This window comes from Hypomesus nipponensis, chromosome 9, assembly GCF_054491055.1.
Source record: "Hypomesus nipponensis isolate SF chromosome 9, ASM5449105v1, whole genome shotgun sequence".
NCBI lineage: Eukaryota > Metazoa > Chordata > Actinopteri > Osmeriformes > Osmeridae > Hypomesus > Hypomesus nipponensis.
In genome coordinates, this window is record NC_140369.1 from 3,425,478 (window position 1) to 3,444,213 (window position 18,736).

Consider the following 18,736-nt stretch of genomic DNA (forward strand, 5'->3'; position numbering starts at 1 on the left):
GACCAGGGCAGCCCAGAGGGAAGGGAACGTGTGAGCAAACATACCTGATTAGCTGATTAGATACTTAATCTGACATCAACGCAACTTTCCGTTGCTTATTGATTTTCAAGTGTAGTTGTCACAGGGCTTTACTGTCACATGCTAGCGGGCCGTGGGACTGAATTAGTCATTCACAACATTGAATTCCCGATGTAGACCTGACCAGCCTTATAGGCTATACAAAAAGAAGATTGATTTAAATAAATATACATTATCAAAATGTAAACAATCGTAGCTATACTTCTGTAAACCCCAGTTTATTTAGGCTATTAGTTTACTTCGTTTGTGACCTTCAACTACAAGAGAAAAAGTAGGCTATAAAACCACATATTGGCTTCAAGTTCTACAGGAGTTTATGAACTGTGTTGGAAACTTCTCACTCATGATGGGTTCTAGGTAGAACCATTTCATACAACAAAAGGTTACACAATTTAACAATCTTCTATTATAGAACTAAACCGTTATTCAGGTAGCAGTACTACGAAAACGCTTCTAGATTTGTCTAATCCCCGGGTTTGTGTTTACATGCTCACCACCTGTTAATGTTGTGACTCCGCCGCCCGTGTAAGGCAATGTGATTACCGGTGATTATGAGTCACCTATGACTAGCTGTTGTTTATCTTCATCTTTTGAACTGTTCTCACAAAGTTGACCTGCTTTGACTAAACAATCCGTCCGACTAGACAACACAATGGTGTGAATCGCTCGGCCGACATTCCCACCTACGGGGTGTTTGGAATGTCAAAGCCCTAATGCTGTATTGGATACAGAAATCACCAAAATGGAATTTTCCCCTCTCAGCATTCCTGTAGCGTCTGTTATGTAGACCACATACCCTACCTACTCTCACATTCTGACAGACCATGGGTTGTTTATGCTGAATTCTACTATAGCGATTTCTCCATGTTGGTTCTGGACATTTTACGGCCTACACGGCCTTTTGCTACATGCATGTCTGATCCTTGATCCCGTGTCCTACTTTTTGATATATTTGTATGTTGCTTTGGATAAAGCTAAATAAACAAAATGTTATGTAAATGTAAATTTGCTAAAGATGCCCTTGATGTCCCTTTGAAGCTTAAATGACTCCTTACTGCAATAGCCTTTAATTATTTAGTAACAATGTCAAACAGTGTTACATGTTGTAGAGGGCTTTTAAATTAGAGATTAAGTGACAGTACATTTCCAGTGAATTTGTAGCGGAGACCGTAAGGCCCAATGAAAAGTCAATATGTAAATTATCGACGCCATGATTGGTTGATTTTTTACTCTCGCTTCGAGGGATCCTCCCCCAAGATAAAATATCAATGGAATTTTCCAGCCCGTCTCAGAAGTTACGAGGAAACCGTTACTACAGCATCTACGAGACGAAACGAACACGTATCGCTAACTACCTAAAAAACGTCTCTACCAATACATACAAGTGACATCGATATCTAAGGTGAGCTATTTGTCATGTTTGAAGTGTATATTTGTGTGGATTTCTAATTTTAAGATGGTATGAATGTAACTGGCTGCACCGTCCGAATCCATTGTGTCTGTAGACTAGCTAGCTAGCACTAACAATTTAGCTACGTCTCTTGGTTAAGCGTTTTTGTCTAGCAGCATTTAGTTTGTAGCTTGGTAACCTCACAGCTGGACTTAAGTGCTACAATGATTTCGTATCGTTGCGTTGTATTTTAAAGAGTTTTGAAAACGTCAAAAGTAAGATGGTACCTGTTATCAGTTAGAACTACAAGTTCGGTTTCTGTGCAGGAAAAACACAGCATGTTTAGTGGTAGAATTTGTGCACCCGTCAACGTTATTGTAACTGGAAAGGTAGACAAATGAGAGAAGTTTAGTTTCTGCTGTGAGTTACTTGACAAGTTAGAGCGCGAGCACATTACGCCATTGAATGCCCTTGTATGGAATTCCGGCGTATGTGCTGGTATAGCGTACGGTATGGACACGACCCTCCCCTCGCTCTTTTGAAGCCGCTCAGTACGTCACACCCTCGTGATCCTTTACTACTACAGTACTCAGGCGGCGCGAGGCAGCTCGTTAAGTCCATCCGGTCCGTAATGTGCGTGGGATAGGCTTTAAGCTATTAGTATCAATGTTGCATGTGTACACTAGGAACTGGTGAGGTGTCTATATTTAACCTAAAGTTCGTCACCTTTTTAGGACTCTTCTCTTCAGCACATCACCACTTTATCTTCGGACCTCGGTGTAGTCACTACTGCCATCTCTATTCATCCGTTACTTTGAAGCCTTCATAACTCAGAATGACACAGCAACATATCAGGTATGTCTTTCATCTCCCTACAACGCTCTTCTCGTCCATCCTAATCTTTTCAACACAACAATTATTTTGTTATCTGTTGCTAGTTACTTTTGCTTAATGTTAGTACTCTGTGATAACAAACTAAAGATTTTACTGTTGGAAGACGGTGAATAAATGTCACCTTTTCCTGATATGACTTCTATGTTGTTAACTGGTGTTTGGTGTTGTTTTCTACAGCCTCCCAGCTAAGCTAATCAACGGTGGTATTGCTGGCATCGTGGGGGTTACATGTGTGTTCCCCATCGACCTGGCTAAGACCAGGTTACAGAACCAGAGACAAGGGCACCAGGTCTACAGGAACATGTAAGTTGTTCAACTTTAAAGATTCTGGTTTATTTGTAACAAGTATCTCGATACAGTTTGCCTTGACTATAGTAAGTCGTATTTGATATTTTTATAATATCTCTTGACGTGTTAACAAAGCACTTGAAATTGAGAACGTATCAAATCTAGACAGTTTCTTATGTTGTAAATCCTCAAATGGTTTGGATTTGTTAACTTCTACATAAATTAATATAAATTGTAATCGTATGGTAGCTAACATTATAAAAAAGAGGCCATTATAAACATTTACGTAAAATGTCAATTGTAACTTCTTGACTTTTCTGTATGTTTCAAATCCTTTATGATTCTAAGTCTCTAAACTTCTACTTAAAGACATATTAATACTATGTGAGCTAACATTCTTATGAACAATATATAATGAATAAAAATTAACCTAATTTAATCTTCTAAAGCCTGTATGAAACTAGCCCTGTAATAGTGACTTCGTTGCCACGGCAGGCCCATTTCCACCCTGGCCTGTGTAAACTTGCCCGTTGTCCAAACCCCCATCCAGCTAGTTGTTTTAGCTACAGAATAACTCGACCAGAAATACCAGTTGTGGGGTCTTGGGGGCTAAACTTCAAAGGGCGTTGTCGTGCCTTTTGTGACTGTGTAAACAGAGACCACTCACCATGTCAACCCTTTCCAGGCATTGTTCCATAGCTACTCATTCCAGACATTGTTCCATGGCAACACCATAAGTAATCCCCAGGAAAGAGTTGTAGCTCTGGTCCTGTACAGCCGCTTCACATGCAGCTGCTCTCAGAGCAGGTCTGCGTCATCACTGGGTCAGACACAGCAGGGTTTGGGTGGTTCAGTAGGAAATATACCAATGCTGGGGAGTTTATTTGCTAAATTCCGTGAAACACGTTAAAAAAAACGAACAAAATAACTAACTATTTATAAAAATATATATATATTTTTTGGTTAACAGGATGGATTGCCTGGTGAAAACTGTTAGATCGGAGGGATACTTTGGAATGTACAGAGGTAAGATTCATTCAGGTTTTAGTCCTCAAACACTCATACAAGTTAGAAAATCCCGATGTGAGTCATAATAAAGCCTGGTTGTTATGGGTTTGCCTGATTTCTCATCACATTTTCCTCTATGACACCCTCAATGTACAGGCTAACTACACCGCACTAGGAGATTAATATTTAAATGTATTAACACGATAGGATGACAGTGTTGTAAATGTAGGCCGTAAGTGGCCACAGGAAATTCTACATTTATATCAATGGTCTGCTCATGTATGTAAAAATGGCTGGGTGATGCTGCCTTAGAACAACTACTATTTGAAAAATGTCCGTAATGTTGAAAAAAAACTCGGATTCTAAAGTGCTTGATGTTAAAAGCAGCACTGGAGGGAGATGTGTTTTTAAAGGAGGGAGGTTGTGGAGGTGAGGGTGGAGTGTTAGGGTGGGGGTGAGGGTGTGGGTGATCCACCTGTGTGAGGTTTGCTGTTGGTTTGCATCTGTGTTTTTCATGTTGCAGACGTGGTCCCCCTGGGATAGTGAAGGCTAGCCGATAAGGCGCAGCCACCATGGAGGCAAATCATTTGATGGTTCTTACAACACTGCTCTATTTTAACTAGGCACCAATTTTCCGTTTTGTCATGTCCTGTCTGTTAAATTTGTTTTGCTCTCATCATTAACATCGGTGATTCCTCTGTCCTGCCCACAGTCTTCTTTGCTGTCTTGTCTCTTAACAGCTTTGTTTCCTGTCTGGTGTCTCTCTCTGTTTCTTGTGTAGTCTCACTCTTTCTCTCTCACTCTCGCCAGCGGCCAGCTGTTGTCTCAAGATCATTTTTCTTAACTGTTTCCACTTTGTTGTTTTAGAGAAACATTGGGGCATGTGATCAAACCAATTTTCTCAATTTTCTCATGTCTGCCGTCTCTGTGCATCCCCCTTCTTCTCCTGACTCTCTAGTCTCTAGTCTGTTCATCTCTCTGTCTCTCTCTGTCTCTCTCTGTCTCTCTCTGTCTCTCTCTGTCTCTCTCTGTCTCTCTCTGTCTCTCTCTGTCTCTCTTTGTCTCTCTTTGTCTCTAGTCTGTTCATCTCTGTTCATCTCTCTGTCTGTCTCTCTGTCTCTCTCTCTCTCCTCCTATCTCTGTTAGAACACTGTCTGTAGCTATATTCTGTACCATAGTATATCCAATGGATTGATTGTGGCAGGAAATGTTTAGAGAATGTTTTTGTCACACACACAAAACGATATTTGTTGATGAATGCATCGCTAAGTGTCTGTTTTTCCTCCGCCAGGCGCTGCTGTAAACTTGACCTTAGTCACCCCTGAGAAGGCTATCAAACTGGCGGCCAACGATTTCTTCCGCCACCACTTGGCCAAAGATGGGTGAGTTGAAACATGACAAAGGCTTAGCAGAACTCCTTGTTAAATTAGTATAGTTTAGAGGTCATTCATCCCCCTGCTAAAATCAATGAATAACGAATAAACAATGCCTTGTTTCTGATGTCTAGTCATCCCCTCCTGTTAGGGAGGTAAGCTGTTGGTGTGCGTTCCTGTGTGACGGTGTGTGTGTCTGTATGACTGTTGCAGGAAGGGCTTGACGGTGATGAGGGAGATGTTGGCAGGGTGTGGGGCGGGCATGTGCCAGGTGATCATCACCACCCCTATGGAGATGCTGAAGATCCAACTGCAGGATGCAGGCAGGCTAGGTAAACACACACCACATCTGTGTGTGTCTTTACTGACACTGCTGTGCATTTCAATACAGTGACAACAGTATCCAAGGCTTGTGATTGACTCTCTAATTCTTCCTCCTCTTTCTTCTCCATCTCTCCTCCTCTTTCTTCTCCTCATCTCTTCCTCACCTCTTCTTCCTTCCCCCTCTTTGTCATAATCTCATTTCCTCCTTCTCCTCTTCCTGGTTTCCTGTCCAGCGGCCCAGCAGAGGAAGCCGGCGCCCATGATGGCGTCCAGCATGCTGGCGTCTCCAAGCGCGGTGCTGAGTCGATCCTACAACGTTGGCCCCGCCCCCGCCCGGGCCGCCACGGCAACCCAGATTGCCAGGGAGCTGTTCCAAACCCAGGGCATCCAGGGGCTCTACCGGGGCCTGGGGGCCACGCTCATGAGGTAGAGAACCACAGCTTTTGGGAGGGAGGGGAAGGGGGGTGAGGAGCAGAGAGGAGGGAAATCTGTGATAGGCTTTATAGAGGCTAGTGTGGGTTAATCTCAGGAGAAGCAAGGCCACCGACAAGTGTGGAAGAAGCCTGCATGTAGCGTGACGCCTCCCTGACCAGCTCCTGCTCTGTGTGTGTTGTTGTTCCAGAGATGTGCCGTTCTCCATGATCTACTTCCCCATGTTTGCCAACCTGAACCGCGTGGGCCAGCCCAGCCCCGGCCAGCAGGCTCCCTTCTACTGGGCCTTCCTGTCGGGCTGCCTGGCCGGCAGCACCGCCGCCGTGGCCGTCAACCCCTGTGACGGTGAGTCCCTGCACACCTGGAGGTCCTCCCCTCTCCTGCACATTCCTTTCCTCTCTCACCCCTCCCCCTCTACCCTGTCCCCCCTCCCATCCCAGATTCTGGTCACAGCTGACAGGTTTAGGCCGAATCCCAATACTCTCCCTTCCCCCCTTCCCCTGAGTTTTGTGCGTTCCCGTGAGAGCTAGTGGTGTCCCAGTACTCTTTTTGAGCTCTGTCCAGGGGTGTTTGTGAAAGAGTACATGCTCTCGACAACCAGCCTGAAACCGGTTTTCCCTGTGTGTGTTTCTGATTGTGTCTCTGGGTGTGTTTCAGTGGTCAAGACGAGACTGCAGTCCCTGACGAAAGGAGCCAATGAGGAGGGCTACAACGGAGTAGTGGACTGCATCAGGTGACCTCCTCCACAGTCTGCTCAGTCTTCCTTCATATCTACTGAGTCTGCCTCCCACTGTCTGCTCGTCATGTTCATATATGCCTACTCTAGGCATTTCTTTTGTGCATTTCAGTGTTCCCATGTAGGAGTGCATTTGACTCAAAACAGCCACTGCTGTTATTTTCTGTTTGCAATACAAACATTTTTTTTTTCTTTTTTTTTTTTCCACAAATGCTTGATCAGTCAGATCACAGATGTTTACAACATCTGTCAGTTTCAGAGCATTTGGAAAGCACCCACCCTGTATGGCTTTGTAAGACCCAAGCTGTAGTGAGAACATGGCATCAGTTAGCCACTTCCTGTGTGTCTCTGTCTGCAGTAAGACTCCGAGGCCTCTGTCTCCCGGGTAACGTGTGTCTGTCTCCCTGTGTCTGCAGTAAGATCATGAGGAACGAGGGGCCAGCTGCCTTCCTGAAGGGCGCAGCCTGCAGAGCCCTGGTCATCGCGCCTCTCTTCGGCATCGCCCAGGTCATGTACTTCGTGGGCATTGGAGAATACATCCTTGACAACGCGTCCATCAACTTCCTGTTTTCGTGAGCCAACCCCCCCCCCCCCCCCCTCCTGATTCTGCACAGGAAACACTCCCCAAGGAACCCAACCCCAGCCAGCCTGCTACTGCCTCAACCAGCTACCGCTACAGCACTCATTAGAGGAAGTCACCTACTAACCAGGCTTAACACCTGCCAGAGCTTCGAGTTACTAGTGCAAGGGGCTCGCTGGGCTCCTGAACTTCCTGTGTGGCCCAACTGTGTCACTTCCACTTCCTGTACGGTTCTCCGGCTGCTCGTAGGGGCTGGGAGCGCTGTTTGCACGTGAGGAGATGTGCTGGGCAGGGGACTCGCCGGCCCCTCCCCCCTGTTCCCTCTGTGAGGGAGAGGGAGCGAAGAACAAAAGCTTCCACAAGACTTTTTCCACTTCATTTTTGTATGATGATACAGTTTGATATTATTTTGACTATTTAAGACAATTCCACATTTTGCTATTAACTGAAATAGTTAGCAGTTCTGGCATTCCTGGTGAATGTGTATGCGTGTTTTTGGTTAACATATTCACATTCTCATGACATTCAAATGTCAGCATTTTAGTCTTTGTCTTTAATATAAAACCTTTTGTCTTTCATTTCAATTTCACAAAGAAATGGTGTTTTGTCAAGTACATTTTCCGGTTATAACGTTTATTTTGTGGAAAGGGATCAAATCACCTTGGCTTGTTAAAAAATGCCTCACTAGCGTTCAAGCGACCCCAATGAGTTCAGTGGTTTATGACAAACCTAAGATCTATATTCCATTACATGTGATATTGTGGGCCACTATTAATCTATTGAAGGATTCACTTTGTTTTTGTGACTTTTTCACGTTCTGGCGATCACTTGACGTGTGTGTGTGAGAGAGAGATGGTTGTCTAGTCTTCTACAGAGATTAGCAGGGTCCAAGGTAGGACAGAGTATATATCGTGTTGTTTAAAAAATTAAAAAATAAAACATATCGTCTTGCTGAGGGCCATTAGGTCAAATAACAGTAGTTTGGGGTAAGGTAACATAGCAAATTAACTGTTAGTTAATTTTTTTAAACAAAAAAATTGTGAAGGGGGGGGGGTAGTGGTCAGTTTGAAAATATGCCACAGTATTTGAATCCTAATGAAAATGTTTATGCCTTTAAATGACATTTAAAGGCATAAACATTACATGCAGAACAGCATTTAAATATTACTGTTACACTGTCTACTTGTCCTGTGTTTTTGTACAAGCAGTTGATACATTAAATAAAATATACCTAATAAATTATGTTTGGTGTTAACTAAATGAAGGGACTAGAGGGGTCAGATGGCTGAGCGGTTAGGGAATCGGGCTATTAATCATAAGGTTGCCGGTTCCAGTCCCGGCCGTGTCAAATTACGTTGTGTCCTTGGGCAAGGCACTTCACCCTTCTTGCCTTGGGGGAATGTCCCTGTACTTACTGTAAGTTATGGATAAGAGCGTCTGCTCAAATGACATGTAAATGAGTCCGCAATTGTAACAAAGTAGCCTGTTTATCAGAAGCTGCGACCTCTTAATCTGGCGTCAATATCTCTAACCTGAGTTTTACCCTTCAAAAATATCTAGAAAATGTTGGTAGTTGAGCAAATCCCATCCTTGCCACACAACTTCACCGCATGGAAGCACATCCGCGCGCCTACTTGCAGACCATTTATACTGAAAAAAGTCACATACAAAATGGACAATCGTCTTTATTTAATTCCTGGTTTAAAAGTACGTGTGAATCACAACAAGCCAACGTCATTTAGAATCCAGATCTACCACACAAAACTATAACGCACATCATATTGGCACACAAGAACAGTAACATCCACAAATCACACAACACACTAACCGTCAAAATGTTGCATATCCTTTTAACAGTTTTAGCTGCACCACTAAAAGTAAAAGTCCATTATTCTATCAAGAATGTCGAAAATATTCAGGCAGGAAATGCGGAGCCGGCTCGCTCTGTCATAACCGCTACCCTGAAATGGCGGCGAAACTTTAAAAAGCTGCTGGTGCGTTTCAAAGTTTTTCTTCCTGCGATTTGTTAGCAAAACGACCGCCTTCTCGGAGGGCACAGAAGAGGAGCTCAAGTGCCGTCATTTAGTATGACACCGAATCGATCTACACGAACACATGCCGGGTGAGTGTTACACAAAATCATCACCCAAATTGGAGGTCGCAAAGAACATCGAATAAATAAGTGTTAAAAATTATGTTTCTATTTACAGCAGTAACTCCTCCGCCACAACATCCCACGTCGCAGAGGACGTGAATTGTCGTACAGGTAGCCGACCTAGTTACTGGACGCTAGATGTCAGAGAAGTACGTTGTGTGTATGAGACTGCTGACAGAGATGGCTATTATGATGCTGGGAGAACAGTAGAAGTAGCAGAAAAGTAGGCGGAGATAATGCATGGTTCTAATCAGGAAGATGCGTGGAATGCCATAGTAATTGTGTTCATTCAGTGATATAAAACCCTCACTGTCTAATTTCCCTGGTCTTGCATATCGAAGAAGGCTGAAACATCTCCTCATAGTCGACTGTGTTACCCTCCCTCCCCAGTTCAGACACGTGATTACAGTTGGTGTCTGGGATCTGTCTGGAGGGGGGGGGGGGGGGGTCTAGATGACCTCCCGGTTGTTTCGAATAGCACAGCACAGCACCATACTGAAGATCATGCCAATAGCCTGAGGACAGAGGTCAGAGAGAAAATTAGCGTTAACAGCAAATATGGCCCACACAACAAAATGATATGTTATGATCATAACCTTGCTGAATATTGCAATCTGATTACAATGGAATGGTATTGTGCTTTCCTCCTGCAACACCAACTTTTGTTACGGTAAAAATGTCACTTCACAATCACTGTTCTGCCCATCTAACGTAGGTCAACGTGGAGGATGAGGAATTGTATGCTACCTACCATTAGTCCTGCAACACAAATCCCTACATATCCCATGATGTAGAGCTTTTCATTGAAGAAGTCTGTTATTGCCGTGAGACAGTTCTGAAACACAAGGTGAGAACCACATTACGGTCAGGAAACAGATGTCAACCACCACTGACACGCTGTTTTAATGCCACCTAGTGGCTAGTGTGGTACTGCAGCCATTACATATTTTGTCCAATATATATCTATTTTTACCAGATGCTTTAATCTAAAGCAATGTATGAAACACTACTTCTACTTAGTTATCTATATCTGATATATACAAGTATATGTATTTTTGAACATTTATTTTATTGTACCTATAACTCACTGGGATTTAGTATGTATGTAGGTAGGTAGGTAGGTAATGAATGAAAAGAGGACAGAGAGAGCTTGCAGTACCTTGGCATTTTCCTCAGCATCACTGCAGAGAGAAGGGTTAGGGGTGGAGCCTCCACAGCAGTTCAGCTACCAAAGAAGAAGAAAATACAATATCACCACAGTGATTAGTACCACACATCCATAGCTAGGAAAAACATCACCATAGTGATGAGTACTGCATAAGCCACATGGATGACATCACCGGCAAGAACAGGAAGTAGAAACTCAGCGGCTTTCACTCACCACAGAGTGGTAAACGGTTGCTATGGCAGTGGCGTTTGGGCTGGTCTCGTCAGCGATGGAGTCGCTGTAGATCTTCTGGATCTCCTCCACAATCTAGAAAGCACGTTGTGGAACACAGGAATCAAACATTTGAGTTGTATTCATAAATATACCGTAAAAGTAATGTCAACACTATATTTGTTTTAGTCAGGTGGCTGAGCAGTTTAGTCAGGTGGCTGAGCGGTTAGGGAATCGGGCTAGTAATCTGAATGTTGACGGTTCAAATTCCCAGCCGCGCCAATTGACCTTGTGTCCTTGGGCAAGGCACTTCACCCTACTTGCCTCGGGGAAATGTCCCTGTACTTACTGTAAGTCGCTATGGATAAGAGTGTCTGCTAAATGACTTAATGTGAATGTAATATTTGTTTTACTCAAATTGGATGTTTTTAGTTGATCATCTCACAAGGAAACAACTTGCCTTTTCTTTGTTTAAGAACCCAAACACTCCAGCCGCAACCTCAGCCCCGAAGATGACAAGAAGACAAGCAAAGAACTGCAGAACAAAGTGCTAGTTACATTACTGGACAGTTTACACACAAAAAAAACGATCAAAAACATTTTAGTAGGTATACAAATGTGATCTTAATGGATGAGACAAAGGAGACTGTACACACAGAATTCACAGTTTGCTTTGAAATGTAAATGTGAAAACCAGTACACATATAGTACACGTCTGTACTGTATTACACCTGAGGGTACATGGGTGACTGGAAAGGAGTCAGGCTATGCCTACCAATCCCAGAAGGCACTGCGACTCTCTTATGGCCCCGAAGCAGCCGATGAATCCCACCACCGTCATGAGACCACCAGTCCCAATCAGAATGTAGACCCCTGGGAACCAAGAAAGAGAAGGGGGAGAGAAGGAGGGGAGAGACGGAGGAGAGAAGAGAATGGAGAGGGGAGAGAGGGAGGAGAGAGAGAGAGGGAGAAGGATGAGAGAGGGAGGGAGGAGAGGGTAGAGAAGGGAAGAGAGAGGGAGAGAGGGATGAGAGAAGGGAGAGAGGGAGAAGAGGGGAGAGAAGGGAAGAGACGAGGGAGGAGAGGGTAGAGAAGGGAAGAGAGAGGGGAGAGAGGGATGAGAGAAGGGAGAGAGGGAGAAGAGGGGAGAGAAGGGAAGAGAGGGGGGAGAGAAGGGGAGAGGGAGAGAAGGGAAGAGAGAGGGAGAGAGGGAGGTGAGAAGGGAAGAGAGAGGGGAGAGAGGGAGGAGGGGAGTGGAGGAGGAAGAGAGAGGGGAGAGAGGGAGGAGGGGAGTGGAGGAGGAAGAGAGAGAGAGTTGTAGAGGAGAGAGGAAGAAAGACAGGGTTGGCAAAAACGATGAGTACTATGTTCCGCTCGATCAAAATGCAGTTCAACAGTAGAACTGTAGGTGGCGTGGTGCACAAGGAATGAAGCAGACAGTGACATAAAGACGGATCAGGCCCCAGATTCAGAGAAGGGACTTTCTGTAGGTCAGGGGACACAATTATTTTTTAAAGACACAAAATACAAGCGCATTAAGGCTTCCGACAACTGACCTTGTGCAACACAGGAACCCACTAACAGGGAGGGTACTCTCTGTATGTAAATATGACAAGACAGACACATTTCCACACTTTGTTTTCAATGTCTCTCGAGTTACTGCAGGAGGGTCGAGAGAGGGGGTGAGAAGAGTGATGTGCCAGCTAGGGTGGGGGTGAGAGGGAGTGTGAGAAAAGGGGAGGAAGGGTGTGAGGGAGGAAGGAGGAAGGGTGTGAGGGAGGAAGGAGGAAGGGTGTGATGGAGGAAGGGTGTGAGGGAGGAAGGAGGAAGGGTGTGAGGGAGGAAGGAGGAAGGGTGTGATGGAGGAAGGAGGAAGGGTGTGATGGAGGAAGGGTGTGAGGGAGGAAGGAGGAAGGGTGTGATGGAGGAAGGGTGTGAGGGAGGAAGGAGGAAGGGTGTGAGGGAGGAAGGAGGAAGGGTGTGATGGAGGAAGGGTGTGAGGGAGGAAGGAGGAAGGGTGTGATGGAGGAAGGGTGTGAGGGAGGAAGGAGGAAGGGTGTGAGGGAGGAAGGAGGAAGGGTGTGATGGAGGAAGGGTGTGAGGGAGGAAGGAGGAAGGGTGTGATGGAGGAAGGGTGTGAGGGAGGAAGGAGGAAGGGTGTGATGGAGGAAGGGTGTGAGGGAGGAAGGAGGAAGGGTGTGAGGGAGGAAGGAGGGAGGGGATGAGATAAGGGATGAGCCAGATAGGGAGGGGGTGAGAGGTGGTGATGGTGGTGGGAGAGAGGAGGTGAAAGAGGGAGGAAGGGGTGAGGGAGAGGAGGTTCAGAGCAGGTCCGGACAGACACTAGGCGTTGCCGTGGCAACATCTGTTCCAGAGCTGGGTGGCTCCCAGAATGGCAGCATGGCGTCATCCCCCCAGTGGGCCCCTGCTCCCTGTCTTCCTCTCTTCCTGCTCCCCCTCTCTCAGTCCCCAGCTGCCAGCCTCTCTCTCTTTCTACCTCTCTCTCTCTCTCTCTGTCAGCCGGGTCTCTCTCTACCTCTCTCTCTGCCAACTTCTCTCTCTCTGTCTCTCTCTCTCTACCAACCTCTCTCTCCACCTGTGTCTCTCGCTCTACCTCTGTCTCTCTCTGCCTGTCTCTCTCTCTACCTCCCCCCACCCTTCGATCCCAGACACACCTGAGCCTGCCCCTTGTCCCTCCACACCCTGCGCCCAGGGGACCAATCAGCTCCACAGGCCCTGACGGCTAATGAAGACCCAAGGGGCTGGGCTGTTTACTAGCACCAGAGCAACAGAGAGGTGGATGAGTAGGAGGAGGAGAAAAAGAGAAGGAGGGAAGGAAAGGAGAAGGGGGAAGAGAGGAGGAGGGGAAGAGGGGAAGGAGTCAGGTGGCTGAGCGGTTAGGGAATCTGGCTAAAGAGGCCTAGTAATCTGAAGGTCGCCAGTTTGATTCCCGGCCGGTGCACATGATGTTGTGTTCTTGGGCAAGGCACTTCACCCAACTTGCCTCAGGGGGAATGTCCCTGTACTTACTGTAAGTCGCTCTGGATAAGAGCGTCTGCTAAATAATAAATGTAAATGCAAAGGAGATGAGGAAGGGAAGTATAAAAGAGGAGGACGGGAAGAGGGGGAGTGCAAAGGAGAGGAGGAGGGGAAGTATAAAGGAGATGGAGAGGAGGAGGGGAAGTATAAAGGAGATGAAGAGAGGAGGAGGGGAAGTATAAAGGAGAGGAGGAGGGGAAGTATAAAGGAGATGAAGAGAGGAGGGGGAGGTCCGCTGAGGTTTTAACTGCAGCAGGGAGACAAAATCTTCTCCCCGTGCTGGGGAAGATGATCTCCTAATGAGCGCTGCTAACTGGAGACTAGACTGCTTCTTTAAACAAAGGAAGCAGATATGTCGTCAGACAGTTTGATACCCAGACAACGAGCCCCTCCTTTTTAATCCTGCTTGCGATAGCTCTGTTTTTCGCGTGGACAGTATGTAAATCGTTCAGTCAATAGATTGAACACACACACCTTTCTATAATGGCCACTCGGTTTAGTTCATCTTCCAGACACACGCAGAACAAGTGGAAAGTGAACCCCCCCACAGGGAGTGTTATCACCATGGCCGTTATGACATCTCTATTTAGTCTTGAAACAGCTTCTGTAGGAGAGATGCATTATGGGAAACCTTCTCCCCACATTTTGCATACGCGGACCCAGATCATATTTATCTTGTTGCTATGGATGCCACTCGATGACACAGCGCGATCAATCTTTGCGTTGTGCAGGTGACACATCTACTGGCAGAGGTTCGGCATCCAGCAGACTGTTCTGCATGTGAGAGACACAGGCGGCCTGTTTGAGTCACAGTCACAGCCAAAGTTTACCACACATTTGCATGGAGAGCCTGGTCGAGCATGATAGCCCATTACTGCAATCCATGGCCGCCTACTGCTTCAGACCTTTGGAGGAACTCACCTTCCAGCCCGCTGGGCACGTAGCCAGCTGGGTGTCACCTGCATGTTCAGCTGGGCCCCTTTGCTGCTATCACTACCCTGGACCATGATGCAACACTAGATGATATCATGCTTCTATTGTTGATGGAGGAACAGTCAGTAGCTAGGGGAGGGGAAGAGGGGGGGGGGGATATGAGGGTGGAGAAGGGCAGGGAAGGGTGGAGTGGGGGAGCTGGTGAGTCTCAGAGCCACGCCCTGCCCCGAGCCGCTACCCTGAGGCACTAGGGCAGCAGATTGCCGAAGCTGATAGAGTGAAGCCACCATTTTAGGTCATGCTCTATATAGGGAGATGAAGAATGGTGACATTATCTTCCTCTGAAGACCGACTGAGAGGGCTGCTATTGTACAGGGGAGCGGACGCCAGTAACAGCCCTTCAAGGCCGGCAGAAACACGAGGTCTGCTGGATTATCTCCTAGGATTTACGAGGTGGTTTGCTGTCGCTCTGCTCCTTCCCTGAAAAACCTATTACCTAAGGCCCGCAGACACCGAAGCACTGATAACATAAATACAGTAACATCAACAGAATGGATTTGAATAGTTTCAGTCAAATTAGCTGACATACAGTAAATGAAGCATATGGAATAAAATAGAAGACTGTAGCAATATGACAATTATTGTGTTGACAGTGATCTGTGTGTGTGAGTGTGTCTACTGAGAGAGTGTGTGTGTGCGTACTGAGAGTGTGTGTCTACTGAGAAAGAGAGTGTCTGTGTCTACTGTGTGTGTGTGTACTGAGAGAGAGTGTGTGTGATCACCTAAGAAGAAGGGGTCTGGAGCACCATCTTCTGTCAGCAGCTGGGTGGTGTCAGGGTCGAACATCAGCCACAAGCCCACCGCCAGCACCAGCAGACCAGACACCTGCGGACCACCAACACCTAGCATCAACATCTAGCATCAACATCTAGCATCAACATCTAGCGTCAACATCTGGCGTCAACATCTGGCATCAACATCTGGCATCAACATCTAGCATCAACATCTAGCATCAACATCTGGTATGAACATCTAGCATCTGGTATGTTCTGGAGCATAGCAGAGGCAACAACTTATAAACACTTGATCAAAAACACATTCATTATAGCAGGGAGAGTAGCCAAGGCTATACTCATATACCCATACTGACTGAGAATAAAATGTCAATTGTTCTAGCGAATGAGAGGATGTAAACTGGTCGAGCTATAGAGAGACTGTAATGAGAGACTGTAATGTTCAAGATGAACAGAGGATGTAAAATGATCAAGCTGAAAAGAGAATCAGATTTGTTCCTAATGCAGAGAGGGCTACTGTTGGAGAGAGACTGAGAGACCAGCTGTGCATCAGACACTGGCTGACCTGCCTTCCAGCCAGCTGACTTTGAGATCTGCTGGCTGTAGCTCCCAGGGGAAGTTTTACCAGAATAAACCATTGATTGTAACCCAGTAACAGGGACGGGTGTCACACTGACTCCAACCCTTCTCCCACAGGTGCCTGGCTCCACAGACTATCTAGTTTCCTGCCAGTCTGTCTGTCTGCCTGCCTGCTTGTCTGCCTGGCTGCCTGTCTGTCTGCCTGCCTGTCTGTCTGGCTGCCTGTCTGTGTGCCTGTCTGTGTCTGTGTCTGTCTGCCTGCCTGCCTGCCTGCCTGCCTGCCTGCCTGCCTGCCTGCCTGCCTGCCTGTCTGTCTGTCTGTCTGTCTGTCTGTCTGTCTGTCTGTCTGCCTGCCTGCTAGTATAAAGCTGCAAATGTACCAGCCCTCTTTAGTGCTCTTTCAAATACAGCAGAAACGTTCCACCTCTTCTTCACCAGTAGATAAACACACACAGAGCACAAATTCACTAGTTTTCCACCTCCTTTTTATTAGTAGTTCAACTACTCCAGAGAGGCCACAGTCCGTGTCGTCGCTTGGCCCAGGGTCCTCCTGTGCACGCTGAGCAGTGAGCACAGGGCCTGGGTGACGTAACACACCCTGGCATGGGCTCTCCACTTGGCACTGTTCCAGTCCAACCCCCCCTAACCCCTCCCCACACACACACACAGGCCCCGCCCCTACTTGCTCTTGACGCCACATCTCTGTCTTCCGACAAAGAGCCGCTGTCCGTCAGGTGACATCACCGTGGTAACGGGGGACTGTCTGCCGGGAGCAGGGCAGAGCCGCTGTTGCAGCACCGTCCAATTAAACAACAGATTAGGTCGTTTTGTCAGACCCTCATTGGGCCTCACCTCTGATCAGCGCCAGCGGAAAGTTCTCTTTTGGAGATGTTCCTCCGAGTGAGACGAGGGAACTGGTCCCACGGCCTTCTGGGAACCCTGATCGTATGTCCCAACCAGAGAGGGTTAGACTGGGTTCTCCAGGACAATGCTTCAACAGAGCAACAATCTCCCTCTCTACCAGAAGATAAACAAATGTCTCTTTTAAACGGAACTATGTTATATGTAAACTCAGTTAGTTTATTTATAAATGTCACCTTATGTATTCGTATGTAAATTGTGTGATAACATTTAGACATTTACATTTAGCAGACGCTCTTATTCAGAGCGACTTACAGTAAGTACAGGGACATTCTCCCTGAGGCAAGTAGGGTGAAGTGCCTTGCCCAAGGACACATCGTCATTTAACACGGCCAGGAATTGAACTGGCAACCTTCAGATCACTAGCCCGACTCCCTAACCACTCAGCCACCTGACACCTAACATAGATAATATGTTCTGCATTCAAATGCATTGTACGTTTCACAGCTTAACGCTAACACATTGGTCACTGTGTCTACTGCAAACATTTTAGTAGACACACTGGTCACTGTGTCTACTGCAAACCTTTTAGTTGGCAAATACACTCCATATCTTTAGAGGCCAGCAAAGTCAACTGTGCAATGACCTGCTCAGGTCTGTAACAGTCCCCAGGTGAAAGAAATGAACATTGATTTCTTATCGTTGAACCCAGATCACTGCCTTTCCAGACAGGTGGTTCAGCCCTATTCTCCTGATCGTGCTTCCTGTTAAAGTGACCTGTCACCATAGGTGAGTTGCTCCAGTGAATTCACCTCCTTAGCACCTGCTTAATTATTAAAAATGTATGTGTACATGACCACAATAAAGTTGTGTTCTTATTCATGGGCAAGCATTTCTCATATAATATCAAAACAAAAAGGTATATTAGGCTTACTCCTCAAGTCAACCCCCCCCCCCCCCCCCCCCCTCTGTGCTACATTGCGGTGAGGGGAAGATAAATATCGGAACTGTCGCTGACATTCTGAGCTACGCTGGAAATGTAGCAACTAAGTGAAGGTTTGTTGTGCTCATCCGTGCTATATACGGCGACTAAACCAGTAAATATGTAACACGACTGTAACTTATTCCGCTTACAGTCGGGACCTTGGTATGCCGATATCCATGTTGAACACTGTGGCATTGGGGGATCTTGATGAATATTAACCTGCCTTCCATGAATATCAACTATTAACTTTTCTGTGCAGGCTGGAGTGTCTATGTGTTTGTTTAAGGGAGTTGTGTGTGTGAGAGAGAGAGATTGTATTGCAAGTGAATATTCATAGCCTAAATGGTTTATTACCGGCAATAAATACACATAAATCAAAAGCATGCAGCGACTGCCAGTCATGTCTAAGCAGTATAGACCACAGTACCCTATATAGCAGATCGTATCTCATTGACGGACAGTTACCCATGATAATATCTCAACAAAACATTATTAGTAACAACATGTTTGATATGTAAACAGTAACTTGAATGGGTTCCCGGATCTAACTGTAAATTGTTTCAAATGTTAAACATGCAAGCGTTTCAGGGCAATTAAAGCAATTTCATATATCGCCATAATCCACTGACCAAACCAATATAGAGTTACCTCTAGCCATCGATAAAGAAGATGGGTTGGGTGCGTTATGTAAAGGCTGTAGCTACGGGAGAGTTACATCGATTAACTAAAACCATTAACAATTTACATGGAAAAATATCTGGCTTACCCAGAATATGAAGTTGAAGATGAACATAAGATATTTCACGCATTTCATTCCACCTTGCACTTTACTCATCTTGCCTGTTCGGTTTGAGGAGTCCGTTTTTAAAATGAATAAAAACTATCAGAGCAAATGCTGCAAAAGAATGG

General features: G+C 46.0%; 2 protein-coding genes across 2 annotated transcripts; one reads left to right on the top strand and one right to left on the bottom strand.

The window, feature by feature from the left end:
• The first annotated feature begins 1,352 nt into the window (after window positions 1-1,352).
• Window positions 1,353-8,345, top strand: slc25a55a (solute carrier family 25 member 55a). The gene is made up of 10 exons (XM_084705606.1): window positions 1,353-1,480; window positions 2,203-2,323; window positions 2,540-2,665; window positions 3,621-3,676; window positions 4,950-5,040; window positions 5,245-5,363; window positions 5,589-5,781; window positions 5,978-6,132; window positions 6,445-6,520; window positions 6,940-8,345. Exons 2-10 carry the CDS (start codon window positions 2,304-2,306, stop codon window positions 7,097-7,099), a joined length of 996 nt encoding a protein of 331 aa, XP_084561732.1. The 5' UTR covers window positions 1,353-1,480; window positions 2,203-2,303; the 3' UTR covers window positions 7,100-8,345.
• A 445-nt stretch (window positions 8,346-8,790) lies between these two features.
• Window positions 8,791-18,731, bottom strand: tspan2a (tetraspanin 2a). The gene is made up of 8 exons (XM_084706365.1): window positions 18,594-18,731; window positions 15,391-15,493; window positions 11,412-11,509; window positions 11,097-11,171; window positions 10,640-10,732; window positions 10,418-10,483; window positions 10,010-10,093; window positions 8,791-9,773 (listed from the first exon to the last, which is right to left on the bottom strand). The coding sequence occupies exons 1-8, from the start codon at window positions 18,660-18,662 to the stop codon at window positions 9,708-9,710; spliced, it is 654 nt and encodes a 217-aa protein (XP_084562491.1). The 5' UTR covers window positions 18,663-18,731; the 3' UTR covers window positions 8,791-9,707.
• Window positions 18,732-18,736: the final 5 nt, after the last annotated feature.

What these genes read in the sequence shown, in the direction of transcription:
- slc25a55a (XM_084705606.1), top strand. Translation starts at nt 2,304, where the DNA reads ATGACACAGCAACATATCAG. An exon ending in GCAGGATGCAGGCAGGCTAG is followed by an intron (nt 5,364 to 5,588) that starts GTAAACACACAC and finishes TTTCCTGTCCAG; the next exon opens with CGGCCCAGCAGAGGAAGCCG. An exon ending in GGCCGTCAACCCCTGTGACG is followed by an intron (nt 6,133 to 6,444) that starts GTGAGTCCCTGC and finishes GGTGTGTTTCAG; the next exon opens with TGGTCAAGACGAGACTGCAG.
- tspan2a (XM_084706365.1), bottom strand. Translation starts at nt 18,662, where the DNA reads ATGAGTAAAGTGCAAGGTGGAATGAAATGCGTGAAATATCTTATGTTC. An exon ending in TCCAGACCCCTTCTTCTTAG is followed by an intron (nt 11,510 to 15,390) that starts GTGATCACACAC and finishes CTTGGTTCCCAG; the next exon opens with GGGTCTACATTCTGATTGGG. An exon ending in CAACCGTTTACCACTCTGTG is followed by an intron (nt 10,484 to 10,639) that starts GTGAGTGAAAGC and finishes CTTCTTTGGTAG; the next exon opens with CTGAACTGCTGTGGAGGCTC.